This window comes from Phascolarctos cinereus, unplaced genomic scaffold (assembly GCF_003287225.1).
Source record: "Phascolarctos cinereus isolate Bilbo 61053 unplaced genomic scaffold, phaCin_HiC Scaffold_4;HRSCAF=312, whole genome shotgun sequence".
NCBI lineage: Eukaryota > Metazoa > Chordata > Mammalia > Diprotodontia > Phascolarctidae > Phascolarctos > Phascolarctos cinereus.
In genome coordinates, this window is record NW_027555847.1 from 263,088,911 (window position 1) to 263,101,115 (window position 12,205).

At 39.3% G+C, this 12,205-nt stretch overlaps 1 protein-coding gene across 2 annotated transcripts in view; it reads left to right on the forward strand.

Moving 5' to 3' along the window:
- GLIPR2 (GLI pathogenesis related 2) overlaps window positions 1-2,176 on the forward strand; it is a 93,109-nt gene extending 90,933 nt beyond the window's left edge. For both annotated transcript variants that reach the window (XM_021004498.2, XM_021004499.1), the window contains exon 5: window positions 305-2,176. In XM_021004498.2, coding sequence (XP_020860157.1) covers window positions 305-468 — 164 coding nt within the window. In that variant the 3' untranslated portion in view covers window positions 469-2,176. The remainder of the gene's footprint in view (window positions 1-304) is intronic.
- Window positions 2,177-12,205: the final 10,029 nt, after the last annotated feature.

The window sequence follows — 12,205 nt, forward strand, 5'->3', positions numbered from 1 at the left end:
TTTTATACTGTTCAGTGTACATCCCTTCATTGGTAATGATATGGTGCAGCCTATAAACACTCTCCCTAGGTCTCTATTGTCCTTTGGGCAACTCAGCACTTTTATTTTCAGAGATTGTGGATCCCATGATTCATAGTTACTTAGCATCGCCAGAACAAGATTGCTTTTATAAAAGTGGTTTCATGTTTCAGGGAGATGCCTAGAGTCATTAAAAGTACTATAGCATAGAAATTATAAGTTTGTGAAATCCCTTTAGAGATTCCAGGGATTGATCTTTGGCCTAATCCCTTTCTTCTCCATCCAGGACATTTTACAGCAATGATATGGAAGAGCACAAAGAAGATGGGGATTGGAAAGGCCTCTGCAAATGATGGTTCTTCATATGTGGTTGCCAGATACTTTCCAGCTGGAAATATTGTCAATCCTGGTTTCTTTGAAGAAAACGTCCCTCGTCCTGAAAAGAAATGATTTTGAAAACGCAAACATTAATTGTGGACTGCAGAGTGTAACAGTGAAAAAGTCTATGAAATCTGAAGCTTGATGCCTATGTTTACCTGTCGCTTTGACAGCACACACTCTAATACACATTATGAGTGTGAATTGACTTAAGGCTTAAAATAAACATTTAATGATATGATACAGCTACTTGGACTATCATTATATGAACTTTGCATTAAAAAAAAGTAATCATTTCTTGTAACTTTTTTTAAAAAGCAAATTGATTGTATATTCTCCTCCTATACTGTGTCCAGAACTCTGTTTTCTAAATTTCCATTATTTTGAAAACAACTGAAGTGCTACATTTATCTTTATGCATTATAGTTTGGTATTATTATGAATATTGAAAATAGTTTAAAAAACCTTATGATTTATTCATTTTAACTGAAATCAATTTTTGGTTTTAAAATTATAAAAATATTCCAACATGAATTTATCATCTTTGTAAAAGTTGATATGACCCGTAAGCTAATCACCTTCCAGTGTGACAGAGATACAAAATCTATGACAAACTTCACTTCCTCTTACACTTCCTAATTTTTTTAAAAAGAAAAATCTTCTATATTTCAGAACACCATCAAGTTGGTCACGTCACGGTATGGACGCTGGATTTGGGTGATTCCTGTGTTCATGGCGAAGACCTATCACACCAGCCTATATATTGGCTTCAATACTTTAATATTTTCCAGGCTGCACACCACCTTTTTTGACACATATTACAACCCATCTGTGACATAGTATACAGTCTGCATGAGTTTCTCTGCCTTCAAAATTTATCACTCATTGACTTACCTTTTACTTATAAGCCACTTCACATCTAGCTAGGCTGGGCTTAGATAACAGGAATTCTGGCCACGTCCTTAACTCCAAACTTTTCTCATTTGGGAAACCTTGCCTTCAGGAACCCAAAGTCACCTAAGTGCCCATATATCAGAGTAAGACTTTAGTGAATGATTAACATGTATACAGCTATATGTGTACATATATGCAGACATGTAGCATAAAACTTTAAACGAGGCAAAAGAAGCACTCTTTTTCCCCATCCACGATTTCTTATTTCCTTGAACTTGACTGTGACCTTAGACAAGACTTCTCAGGACAGACCTGGATGAGTTTGGTGGGATTTGAAGGATTATTAACCGTTTCCTTGCTATGGACCCTGCTATCTCAAAGCAGGAAATGAACAAAAGCAGTATTCCTGGCAGCTCTGTAGTATTACAGATGTGCTAATATTGCCTCCCAGAGTCATGTCAAATGCACACAACTTAAAGGTCACAACACAAGTCACGTGTCCTTGAGAGATTTTAGCATAAATAATCCTGTGTTCTTTAGTTTGGTTCAGTATTTATATTTGTGAAGTATTTGCCTTAAGGTTAAAATATATGTGCATTTACATATTCAAACATTGTAGCTAATTAATTCAAAAGATCATTCCCCAGAGTGTATATTCTAGAAATTGATGTTGTCTATTATTTCAGTTATCTCTCCTTCGAAAAACCAGCTGTAGGATTTGAAATTGGTGTTTTACAAATTCCAACTTAGAGTAAGTTTGAGTAGAATGTTTTACGTTGTCAAAATTGTTTGGTTTTTTTTAACGCTAATTTTTTATTCCTAATGTAATCCAGGGATTTAATGTTATAGAGAACATTAGAAAATAAACCATATTTTTCAAAAAATACATTATTGTGAAGTGATTTGCACCAGTTTCTTTATTGAGTACTAATTAATTCAAGCCTCTTACGTGGTTTCTAATAACTGCTAATTCCCCTCTGAATCTCAGTATCAGAGATGTTTAGTGACATATAAAAGTGACTGCTGTAGTACTAACCAACCAAGATAGGTTCTGGTACTTAATTTTTACTGAATGAAATCAGATGGTCTCTGAAGATTTAAAATGAACTATCAACAGAGGGAAGAATCTTCAGTCCTACAGTCAGACTCAATTCAGAGCAAGGATTATGATACTGTGGGACTTTGCCAAGTTTAATCAACAACAACACAATAATAAATAATATTTATATAATACTCAAAGCTCACAAAGTATTTTTCCTCAATAGGTACATAGTATGAGTAGTATTACCCCTATCTTATAGAAACAGAAGCCCAGAAAGATAAAGAAATTTGTCCATAGTCACACAGCTAGTAAGGTACACAGACTAAATTCAAACCCAAGTGTTCTGGGCTCTTAAGTCCTGTATTCTCTCCGCTATAGCTTAATTTTAATCAAGAGTAGGATAAAGAATTTATATATACAAAGCTACTGTTTACATATATACTTCATTCTCAAAACTGAAATTTGAATACTTTTTCTACAAAAACTTGGTGAATTATCAGTAGGGAAATATGCAATGAATAAAATTCACCTTCAAATAAGGATTCTATAGCCAGGAAACAGGTTTTTTAATACACATATATAGAGATATCTATAGATATATAAATCTCAGCAGGCTAGAGGCCTCAACCAATCATTTGTGTACTCCATGTTTAGAAGGAAGAAGCAAAGACAAAAAAACTCTGATCAGAGTTTTGTTAGAGACATTTTTTAAAAAATTATCAGATGTGCCCAGACTTAGTTAAGTCCTACATTTACAGTACTATGTGATGAGAAATTACGTTCAAAATTGTTTGCTGCAAAATTCTGAATCATCAATGTAAGATTTTTAGTATTTTAGACTGAGAAAGGTAAATGTTGCACCTTTTGTTAGTTTCTTGTCATGATAGTTTTTTGAAAACCAAGGGATGACCAATACTTACCCAGCACCTCTTTAAATAAAGACAAATTGTGCAGTGTTCTAGAGCAGGGGTGGGGAACCTGTGGCCTCGAGGCCACATGTGGCCCAAGTGCAGCCCTTTTACTGAATCTAAACTAAAGTTCTGTGAAATTTGGATTCAGTCAAAGGGCCATACTTGAGGACCTAGAGGGCCACATTTGACCTCGAGGCCCCAGGTTCCCCACCCCTGCTCTAGATTATATGTGTAGCATTAGTTGGACCCATTCTAACAGAATGGTAGTGTTTCACTCCTTGACACTCTTTTCCTAGTAATTAATAATAATGGCTGACATTTATCTAGGACTTCTATTTTTACTGCTTATGTCCTCCTTCTTGAACTCATCTCTTCCCCACAACTAGACATTCCCCAGGTCTACAACACCATAATAATTGAAAACATTTTAAATTTTACCTACCAAACCCCCCCCCAAAAAAAACTTTACAGGTTGTAAAATCTTATGAAGAGGAATGATGGATGACTATGGACAATATTGTCCCATAAAACAGAAAGCAATGGAGGACAAAGCCACTTTAAAGAAACCTGGGCAAGGTATACAACTGAAATCATCCTAGGGGCATTCAAGGATAAAAATGGAAGGAACAATACAAACTGAAGAAAATGGAAGAGATTTGCAAAAGTCATCATAGCAAACTTTTCTCCATTAAGGGCACTTTGGGCCCTAATAGCACTGTCCTGGATATACTTATAAAGGAGGTAAAATATCACTATTAATCAACAAGCCTTTATTAAAGAGAACATAGATTGGGAAAAAAGCTGTTCTGGATCAAGTATATACACATTCTGTTTTCCAAGTGCAAATCAAGAGGTCTGTCACCCTCGGCTCTGTCACATACTGTGTATGTTTCACTTCTGTTGGCCTCAGTTTACTCATCAATGAGATGAGGGTTGAAATAGATGACCCATAAGGACCCTTCCAGATCTAAATCTACATTCCAATGAACCCACAATTATATTGCACTTTAAGGCTTGCAACAGGCTTTTTCTCACAATCCTATCAGGTGGGTTAAGTACAAGTATTTTTTTGTGGTTGGGAATTGTGATTTCACCAGTGTCTGGGGATCTCCCACTGTGGAAACTACCTCCACTGATGGCAGTGTCAATCTGTCTGTAACTTAGAGTTCTAGAAAGTAACTTCTCATCTTAAGTTTTTATTTTGAACATAAAAAAAAAAAACATTTCCATACACAAATCAGAACACAAAGAAGATTCTATATGAAACCAGATCTCCATTTCATACTGCTTGCTTTTTTAAAAGCATATAATAAATTTTACATATTACTTTCTTTATGAACTTCCTTCAAATGTTAACAATGGGGACCTTTTTTTCGACATCTCTATTGCTAATTCTCATCTCCCTCCCTGCTACCACTACCACGGAGGTTAACCAAATTAACTGAAGAGGGAGGGAAAAAAAACCTTGTAACAAATAAGTATAGTTAGTGAAACAAGTCCATACGGTAGGCGAAAGATGAACTGACTGAGGAAAACAGGTTTGAGCTTTCCGGCATTTTGATTTATTAAGCAATGTATGCTAATTGCCTAACAGATTGGGACCAGGCCCCTCTCTCAGTTTAGGGCTGGACCCCGAATACAGGGGAAGACAGATTTTTTTTTTTACTGCTTAAAAACAATCAAATAAGGCCAATTAATTAAACAATTAACTAGGATACATTAGGCAATCTGATTTCTAAGGGTGGAAAGATTAGGGACTTTCCAAGTTTAGAGGGGAAAGTAAACAGGTACAATTCCCTGAATAAGAAAAAGAGGTGTCCTACTTCCCTCAAGTGTCCGTATTCAATCAAAGGAACGTGGAAACAATAACTGAATGATCAGTAAAGGACCAGTTTTCAGATAAGACCTATGGGTTGCTTGAGATATATAATTATCAGAAAACTCCTTGCATCAATCTTTGGATCTGACTGGGTTTCTGGTCAGCATAACCCAGATCCTTAGTTAGGGGTCTCTAAACAGCAGGTAAGGTAATCCAGCTTCCTAGCCATGCAGGGCTAGGTTCAAATGATGCAATAAGGTTTTCTCCCAATTCCCACAACTGAATAAAAGTTTTCTCACAAGACAGAAGTTGGAATAGACCCATAATTGAAGAGAAAGGATACTGAATTACTTTCAGATTTGAGTCACAAGATGGAGTCAGTATAGAACACTCAGTTCCCACAGTTAACCACTTGCTGTCCCAGTCCCCTCAATTCCCTCATCTACAAAGTGGCCATGTCCAAAAATATATGCCTCTTTACTTTCATTTCCTCACCTCTCTGTCAGGAGGGAGGCAACACACTTCATCGCAGTTCCTCTAGAGATGTAGTTGGTCATTACTTTGATAGTTCTTAGGTCTTTCAAAATTGTTCTCGTATAAACTGCTCTGTTGTCTGCTCACTGTGAACTGCACCCGGTTCACACTACCTGGTTTTCTCTAAAGTAATCTCTTTTGTGATTTACTAAAGTATTAAAGTATAATAATATTGTACTGCATTCATAATACCATAATTTGCTCAGCCATTCCTTGATTATCTAAGAAGCAATCTAAAGCATTATTCTGCTTCTTTTCTCCAACCTTGTCCCCATTAATACCCTGCTTCAGGAACAAGAAGTGTGTTTTGTTCATCACATTCCTCCCTGGTATTATCCTTCCTTTTAACTTGTCCTAACCCCATTCCTGCTTGTTTCCCTGTTGAGTTTGATATGCTCTACCCCAAAATGTATGTTTGAGTCTGTGGGCATTCAACCCTCCTCCGTATTTATATATTCTTCTCCTATACCCCAATTATGAGAAATGCCAAGTTCTACCCCCTTCTTCCTCCTTTGATGTTTTCCTTTTGCCTTTCCCTCTCTTTCCCCTCTGAAAACTCTCAGAATAGAACCAGTCCCCTCTCAGGACTTCTGCTTTTCTCATTTAACTCCTTTATCATCCTTTAAAGATGAAAGAACACATGTTTCTTCTCCATCTGATGGAATGTTGACACTACATCATTATACAGGTTTTCAATCGCTCAAATAAAGTTACCTTTCTAGGTTTCTCTAAGCTCTTATGTTCGTATTTCAGAGTTCCTAGTCAGCTCTGGTCTTTTCATCGAAAATGCACAAAAGTCCTCTCTTCCACAGGTATCAACCTCGAGACCCTCAAACTCCTACCAGAACCAGATTAAAATGTAACTGGGCTTCGGAAAATAAATAAAAATTCAGTACAACTTGGTAATGTTAACTTGTGGTTTTCTAAGTCACTATGAGGCAGGGATTCCCTTTTTGAGTCTGATGCCTTGTCTATTATTACCTTAAAGGCCTAGTTTTCAATGGTAGGGATTATACTCAGCTTTGCAGGGTAAGTTATTCTTAAGTTACTAGCCTATATTTTTTGCCTTTTGAAATGTTATATTCCAAGATCTCTTCTGGTTTTTAGTAGAAGCTGCTGGGTCTTGTGACATCCTGATAGTAGTTCCTTGGTACTTTTAACTCCTTTCTGGATATTTCTAGCATCTTTTCTTTGATCTAGGAACTCTGGATTTTGATTATGAACTCCTTGAGACTTTTCCTTTAGGGTTCCTTTCAAGAGGCAATCAGTGTATTCTTTGTATCTTTATTTTTTTTCCTCTGGTTCTAACAGATCTGAACAATTTTCATTTATTTCTTAAAATATAGTGTCCAGGACTTTTTTTTCCCCCTGAACATGGTTTTCAGATAGTCTAATGATTCTTAAATTAATTCACCTTGAGCTGCTTTCCAGGTCAGTTGTCTTTATATCATATATCTTATATTTTCTTCTGTTTTATTAATCTTTTAATTTTGTTCTGATGTTTCTTGCTATTTCATGGAGTCACCAATTTCTGTTTAATCTATTCAAATTTTCAGGGATTATATTTCATGGGTAAAGTTTAACACCTCATCTAAACTGCTATTCTCCCTCCAATTCTTTCCTGCAGAGTTTCTTTTTTTTTTTTTGCTTGCTTATTTTTAGGCAATTGGGGTTAAGTGACTTGCCCAGGGTCACATAGCTAGTAAGTGTCAAGTGTTTGATCTCAGGCCGGATTTGAACTCAGGTCCTCCTGACTTCAGGGCCGGTGCTCTATCCACTGTGCCACCTAGCTGCCCCTGAGTTTCATTTTTTTTAATCTCTTGCTTCATTTCTTCTAAGTATTCATGTAGTCCTTGTGAGAAATCCATTTTTTTTTCTTTTGAGTCTCTGCTTACAGTTCTTATGAAATTAGATTTGCAATAATTTTTTTTTTAATATTGGATGGTGCTCTTTCTCCAGCTTGGGTTCCTGAATAGGGGCTGTGTGCTGAGGTCAGACACAACCCGACGCATTTTTTTTTTTTGGGGGGGGGGTTGGCCCTTCTTGGTCTTTCTGACCCTGTATCCTTGAGCTAACCATCATCTCCCAGGGGTCGGCCCCACTAAAACTGAGGGTCAGAGCACTGGACCTTTAGGGCCCTCTGTGGTACCTCAGGACAGAGTATTAGGAACCTTCAAGCCCCTGTGCCTTAGCTGTCCAGGTCCGAGAACTGTGGTCTTGTGATAAATAGTACCACTGATTTCTGGGCCTTTTTGGGTCCCCACCATGGGGCTTTCTGACCACCTTGCAGTTTTCTCCAGGTAGCCCTCTGTCCTCGCTGTCTCCATGTTCAGAGCTTTGCAAGCTCTACATGTCACTGCACTGGGAGGCACTGGCAATGGCGTTGCTGAGGGAGGGGAAGGGAGACCTTTCCTCTTGCTCATGGCTAGCTGGTGTTTTATGTAATCCCAAGATGGAAGATGTCACTGACTATCATTTCTCGCTGATCATTATTCAGACCAGTACAAACTTTAGAGTGTTGATCTAGTAGGTATATGGGAACTGTGTGTTCTGCCTCCCATTCAGGTCCCCCCTCATTTTACAGATGAGGAAAGTAAGGCCCAGAGAAAGGGAGTGACTCTCCCAAGGTCACACAGTATAGCAAGTACAGCAAAGTCATAATTTGAACTCAGGTCCTCTGACTCTAAATCCAATGGGGTTTTGTTGTTGTTGTTTTAACACTATGCCATGTTATTTGACAAGTGGACAGCTCAAGAAGGGAAAACAAATTCCCTTGTGCTTTTCCTAACCTGGCACTAACACCACCACCTAAAATGCCTTGAAGTCCAACAAGTCAAATTTGACCCCCATTACAAATCATTCTAGCCCTAGCCTTTGTCATCTGAAGGAAGACAGGGGCCCAGCTACCTAGCTGAGGCTAGAGGGAGTCAATGCTGGAGGGATGGAGACATAAGGCCCAGGGAGGAGGAGGTTGGGGTAGGAGTTGGGTCTCAAGTTCAGTTGTCTCACTCAAGTGAATCAGGTTTTGGCCCATGCATCTCCCTTAATCGATTCTATATTTGAGCATTAAGGTTAAGAAAGTTCATCGGTTGAGAGTCAAAATTTTGCCACTCTTGATCTAACTTTCAGCTTCTCTGAGGCTCGGTATTATCTGTAATATAGAGATGACAATATTTGCATCACCTAACTTCCTCATTGTCATGCAGAAGGTACTTTATGCATCTTAAAATGTTTCATAAGAGTGAACAATTTTCATCAAGGTTCCCAGCCCCCTAATCTCCTGAGAACCCTGAGACTTCTTTGCATTTTTGTAGGCTTATCTCCTACTCTCAGAGCCTACCCTCTTGGTCTCCATCCTCACCTCCTCCTACACTTTCTCCCAAGCCTAGGCATGCTATTGGCTGGAGTTTCTAGAATCCCATCTGTCTCTCTCCTCATCTTGGGGAGCCCGAGTCATCCAGGGAAAATCTCTTTGTGTGTGGTGTCACTATGGTTTTCATTTTCGGAAAATACACTAACATAGACAGATGTTTTATATAGCATCCAGGAACCAAATGAGCGTCCAGGAAATGGAGAAACGACTGATGTGAGTCACAGTTCTGGCTGAGGCTGAAAAATCCCCACACCCAGCAACTAAACTGAGGGGGTTAGAGCATTGCAAAGAGCAGACAGAGAGAGTCAGGAGGTACAAGCCAATTAAATAAGGCTAAGCGAATCTACATTCTAAATTATTTATCATCTATTAAGTTTCTCTTGTATCCTACTACCCAGGAAAGCTGCTTTACAGGAAGACTGGGCTCATGTGAACCCGAGTTCTGTCCTGGGGAGCCTAATCCCAATCAGGTAAGATTGCCCCGACTCTGAAGTGAAACTGCAAGGAAAACTTTTAAACAAAGCTTAGGCATAACTCAGATCTAGGGTTACTTCAAAACACAGGTAACAGGGTCCTCTGTAGAAAAGGTATTCAGCATATGATATAGGTATCAGGCATAAGGCTGATTTTTTTTCCATTACAGAAAATGCATAAGATGCAAAGAACACAAAGGTACCATGAATAAATACAGGAAACATAAAATAATCAAGTAGCCCATTTCATTCTTTATACTCCTCCTGGAAGGTAAAGATCCTTTATGGGATTTCTGAACAGATATTTCACATCCATCTGGGACCTGCCGCACAGTTTGAACAATTTGTAATGATTTATTATGGTGAGTTGGCAAGGTCCAGATCTCCGGGCCAGTCCAGGGAATTATTTTCTTTAGTCCTCTAGCAGCAGGGTGATCCTGGTAGTGATCTACTCCAAGAAATATGCTGCTGCAGAAATGTCCTCCCTTCAGTCAGTCAATGCTGGAACGTTCAGGAACTTTTGACCCATGAAGTAACTGCCAATTCTGCAAATGTCCATTTCTCAGGATTGTTAGTCATTGACCTCCGCTCAGAAAAGGAAATTAAAAAGTCAGAAGAATGCAGTCAAAGACTTGAGCTCCAATCTCAAGCACACCTAATTAATGATGCCATGTTTTCCTGCTGTAAGCCTCTACTGCCACTTTGGGAAGATTCCACCCCTCCTACTCTTGTTTGCAGGAAGTCCAATGGAAAGAAAGGTCTGGAAAAGAAACCTAAGGCAGAGGGTTACAACAGAGAAGAGAGCCTCCGTCTCACAGCAGGGGAACAGTTCTCTCATTTATCTCCTACACATCTACAGTCACTAGGGACCAGCCAGGAATGCACTAACTCCTCCCAGCAAAGGTACATTCTCCTCAGCAAAGGCCAATGTCACATGTTCCTAAGCAAGAGGCCAGGACACACGTCCAGCTCCATAAGAGGTTCCTCCTCTTTTTGACAAAACTCTATTCCCTGTAATTTTCATCAAGAAGATGGGGGTGGGGAGGAATTCGCCACACTGACCCTCCTAGATTCTACACACGGCCAATACTTGGAACAGTTGTTTCTGCCTCATGCAGCAAAGTAGGTGTTGAGCAAATAAAAGAAACTCTGGCCTGAGAACACACCACCAGGAAGTGCAGCTGAAGTTTCTGTGTATGTACCTCATGACCTTACATTATACACATTGTAGAGTCAACGTTTCTGGGTCTCCTCTAAGGTTATGAGAGGTGTGAAGCAGCCACTGTGCCAGAGGTAGCTATCTTACTCAGTCAATAAGCAATTTTTTTTTGAGGGGGGCGTGGCTAGGCAATGGGGTTAAGTGACTCGCCCAGGGTCACAAAGCTAGTGAGTGTCAAGTGTCTGAGGCCAGATTTGAACTCAGGTCCTCCTGACTCCAAGGCCGGTGCTCTATCCACTGCACCACTTAGCTGCCCCTCAATAATTATCAAGGGTTTACAATGTGTCAGTCACTGTGCCAAGCACTGGTGTTACAAAGAAAGGCAAAAGACTAGCCCCTGCCCTCAAAGAGCTCACACTCTGATTTGCCACCATGATGATACCTGGCCCTGTACACATCATTACTTCTACCTTCACAGGTCAAGCATAGGAAGAGGAAGAGTAACATGGTTATGAGAGAGCTGAATACAGTCCACAAATCAGACCCAGCAAAAGCCAGGGTCCTGGAAATAGAAATAGAATTCCAGCACAGACAAGTCCCTGTTTGAGTTGGTAATAAATGCTAAGAGAACCAGCCCGTCTGCTGACCTGGCAACACCTGACCAGGACACGGATGAAGTTGTTCCTATACACATATAAGGCATCTCATGCACACACAGCGCGGTCATATACAAGCTGTAGGCCACTAGTCAAAAAGCACCTGTTATCTAGCGTATGCTATGCTTGTTAAGTGCTAGGGATTCAAAGACAAAAATAAAACCATCTTTGCCACTGACGAGCTCACTTTCTGTCAAGGGATACAGCATGTATGCATATAATAATGACAATAATAAGAGCTAATATTTATAGAGCACTTACTACGTAGCAGATGCTGTGCTAAGCATTTTAAAATTATTATCCCATTTGAGCCTCTCAACAACCCTGGGACATAGGTGCTACTATTACCCCATTTTACAGATGAAGAAGTTGAGACAAACAAAGGTTAAGTGATTTGTCCATAGTCACACGGCTAATAAGTATCTGAGGCCAGATTTTAATTCAGGTCTTTGTGACTCCAGGCCTGGTGTTTTAGCCCCTGTACCACCTACCTTCCCTAATACACACAATAAGTGTGCACAAAATATGTAAACGTAACAGGTTAAGTCCACAAATATAACAGATTTTGCTTTCTTACCACTATGGAAGGAAGGTAAAGATTTGGTTGAATAGCCTTATGAGATTGTGTGTTCCTTATAGCAGGTTTAAGAGATAGATGCCCCATATGTAGCATTAACTCCCTTTTGTGGGGCTGGTTTTGCCTGATCTTGACTCATTCTTATCTCAAGAGCTTATCTCAGCTAAGCCTAGGGAGATATCTACCCATCTATCTATGCTGTTCAATCATTTTCAGTCATGTCTGACTCTTTGTGACCTCATTTGGGGTTTTCTTACCAAAGATGCTGCAATGATTTGCCATTTCCTTCTCCAGCTCATTTTACAGATGAGGAAACTGAAGCAAACAAGGTTAAGTGACTTCCCATGGTCATACAGCTAATAAGTGTCAAA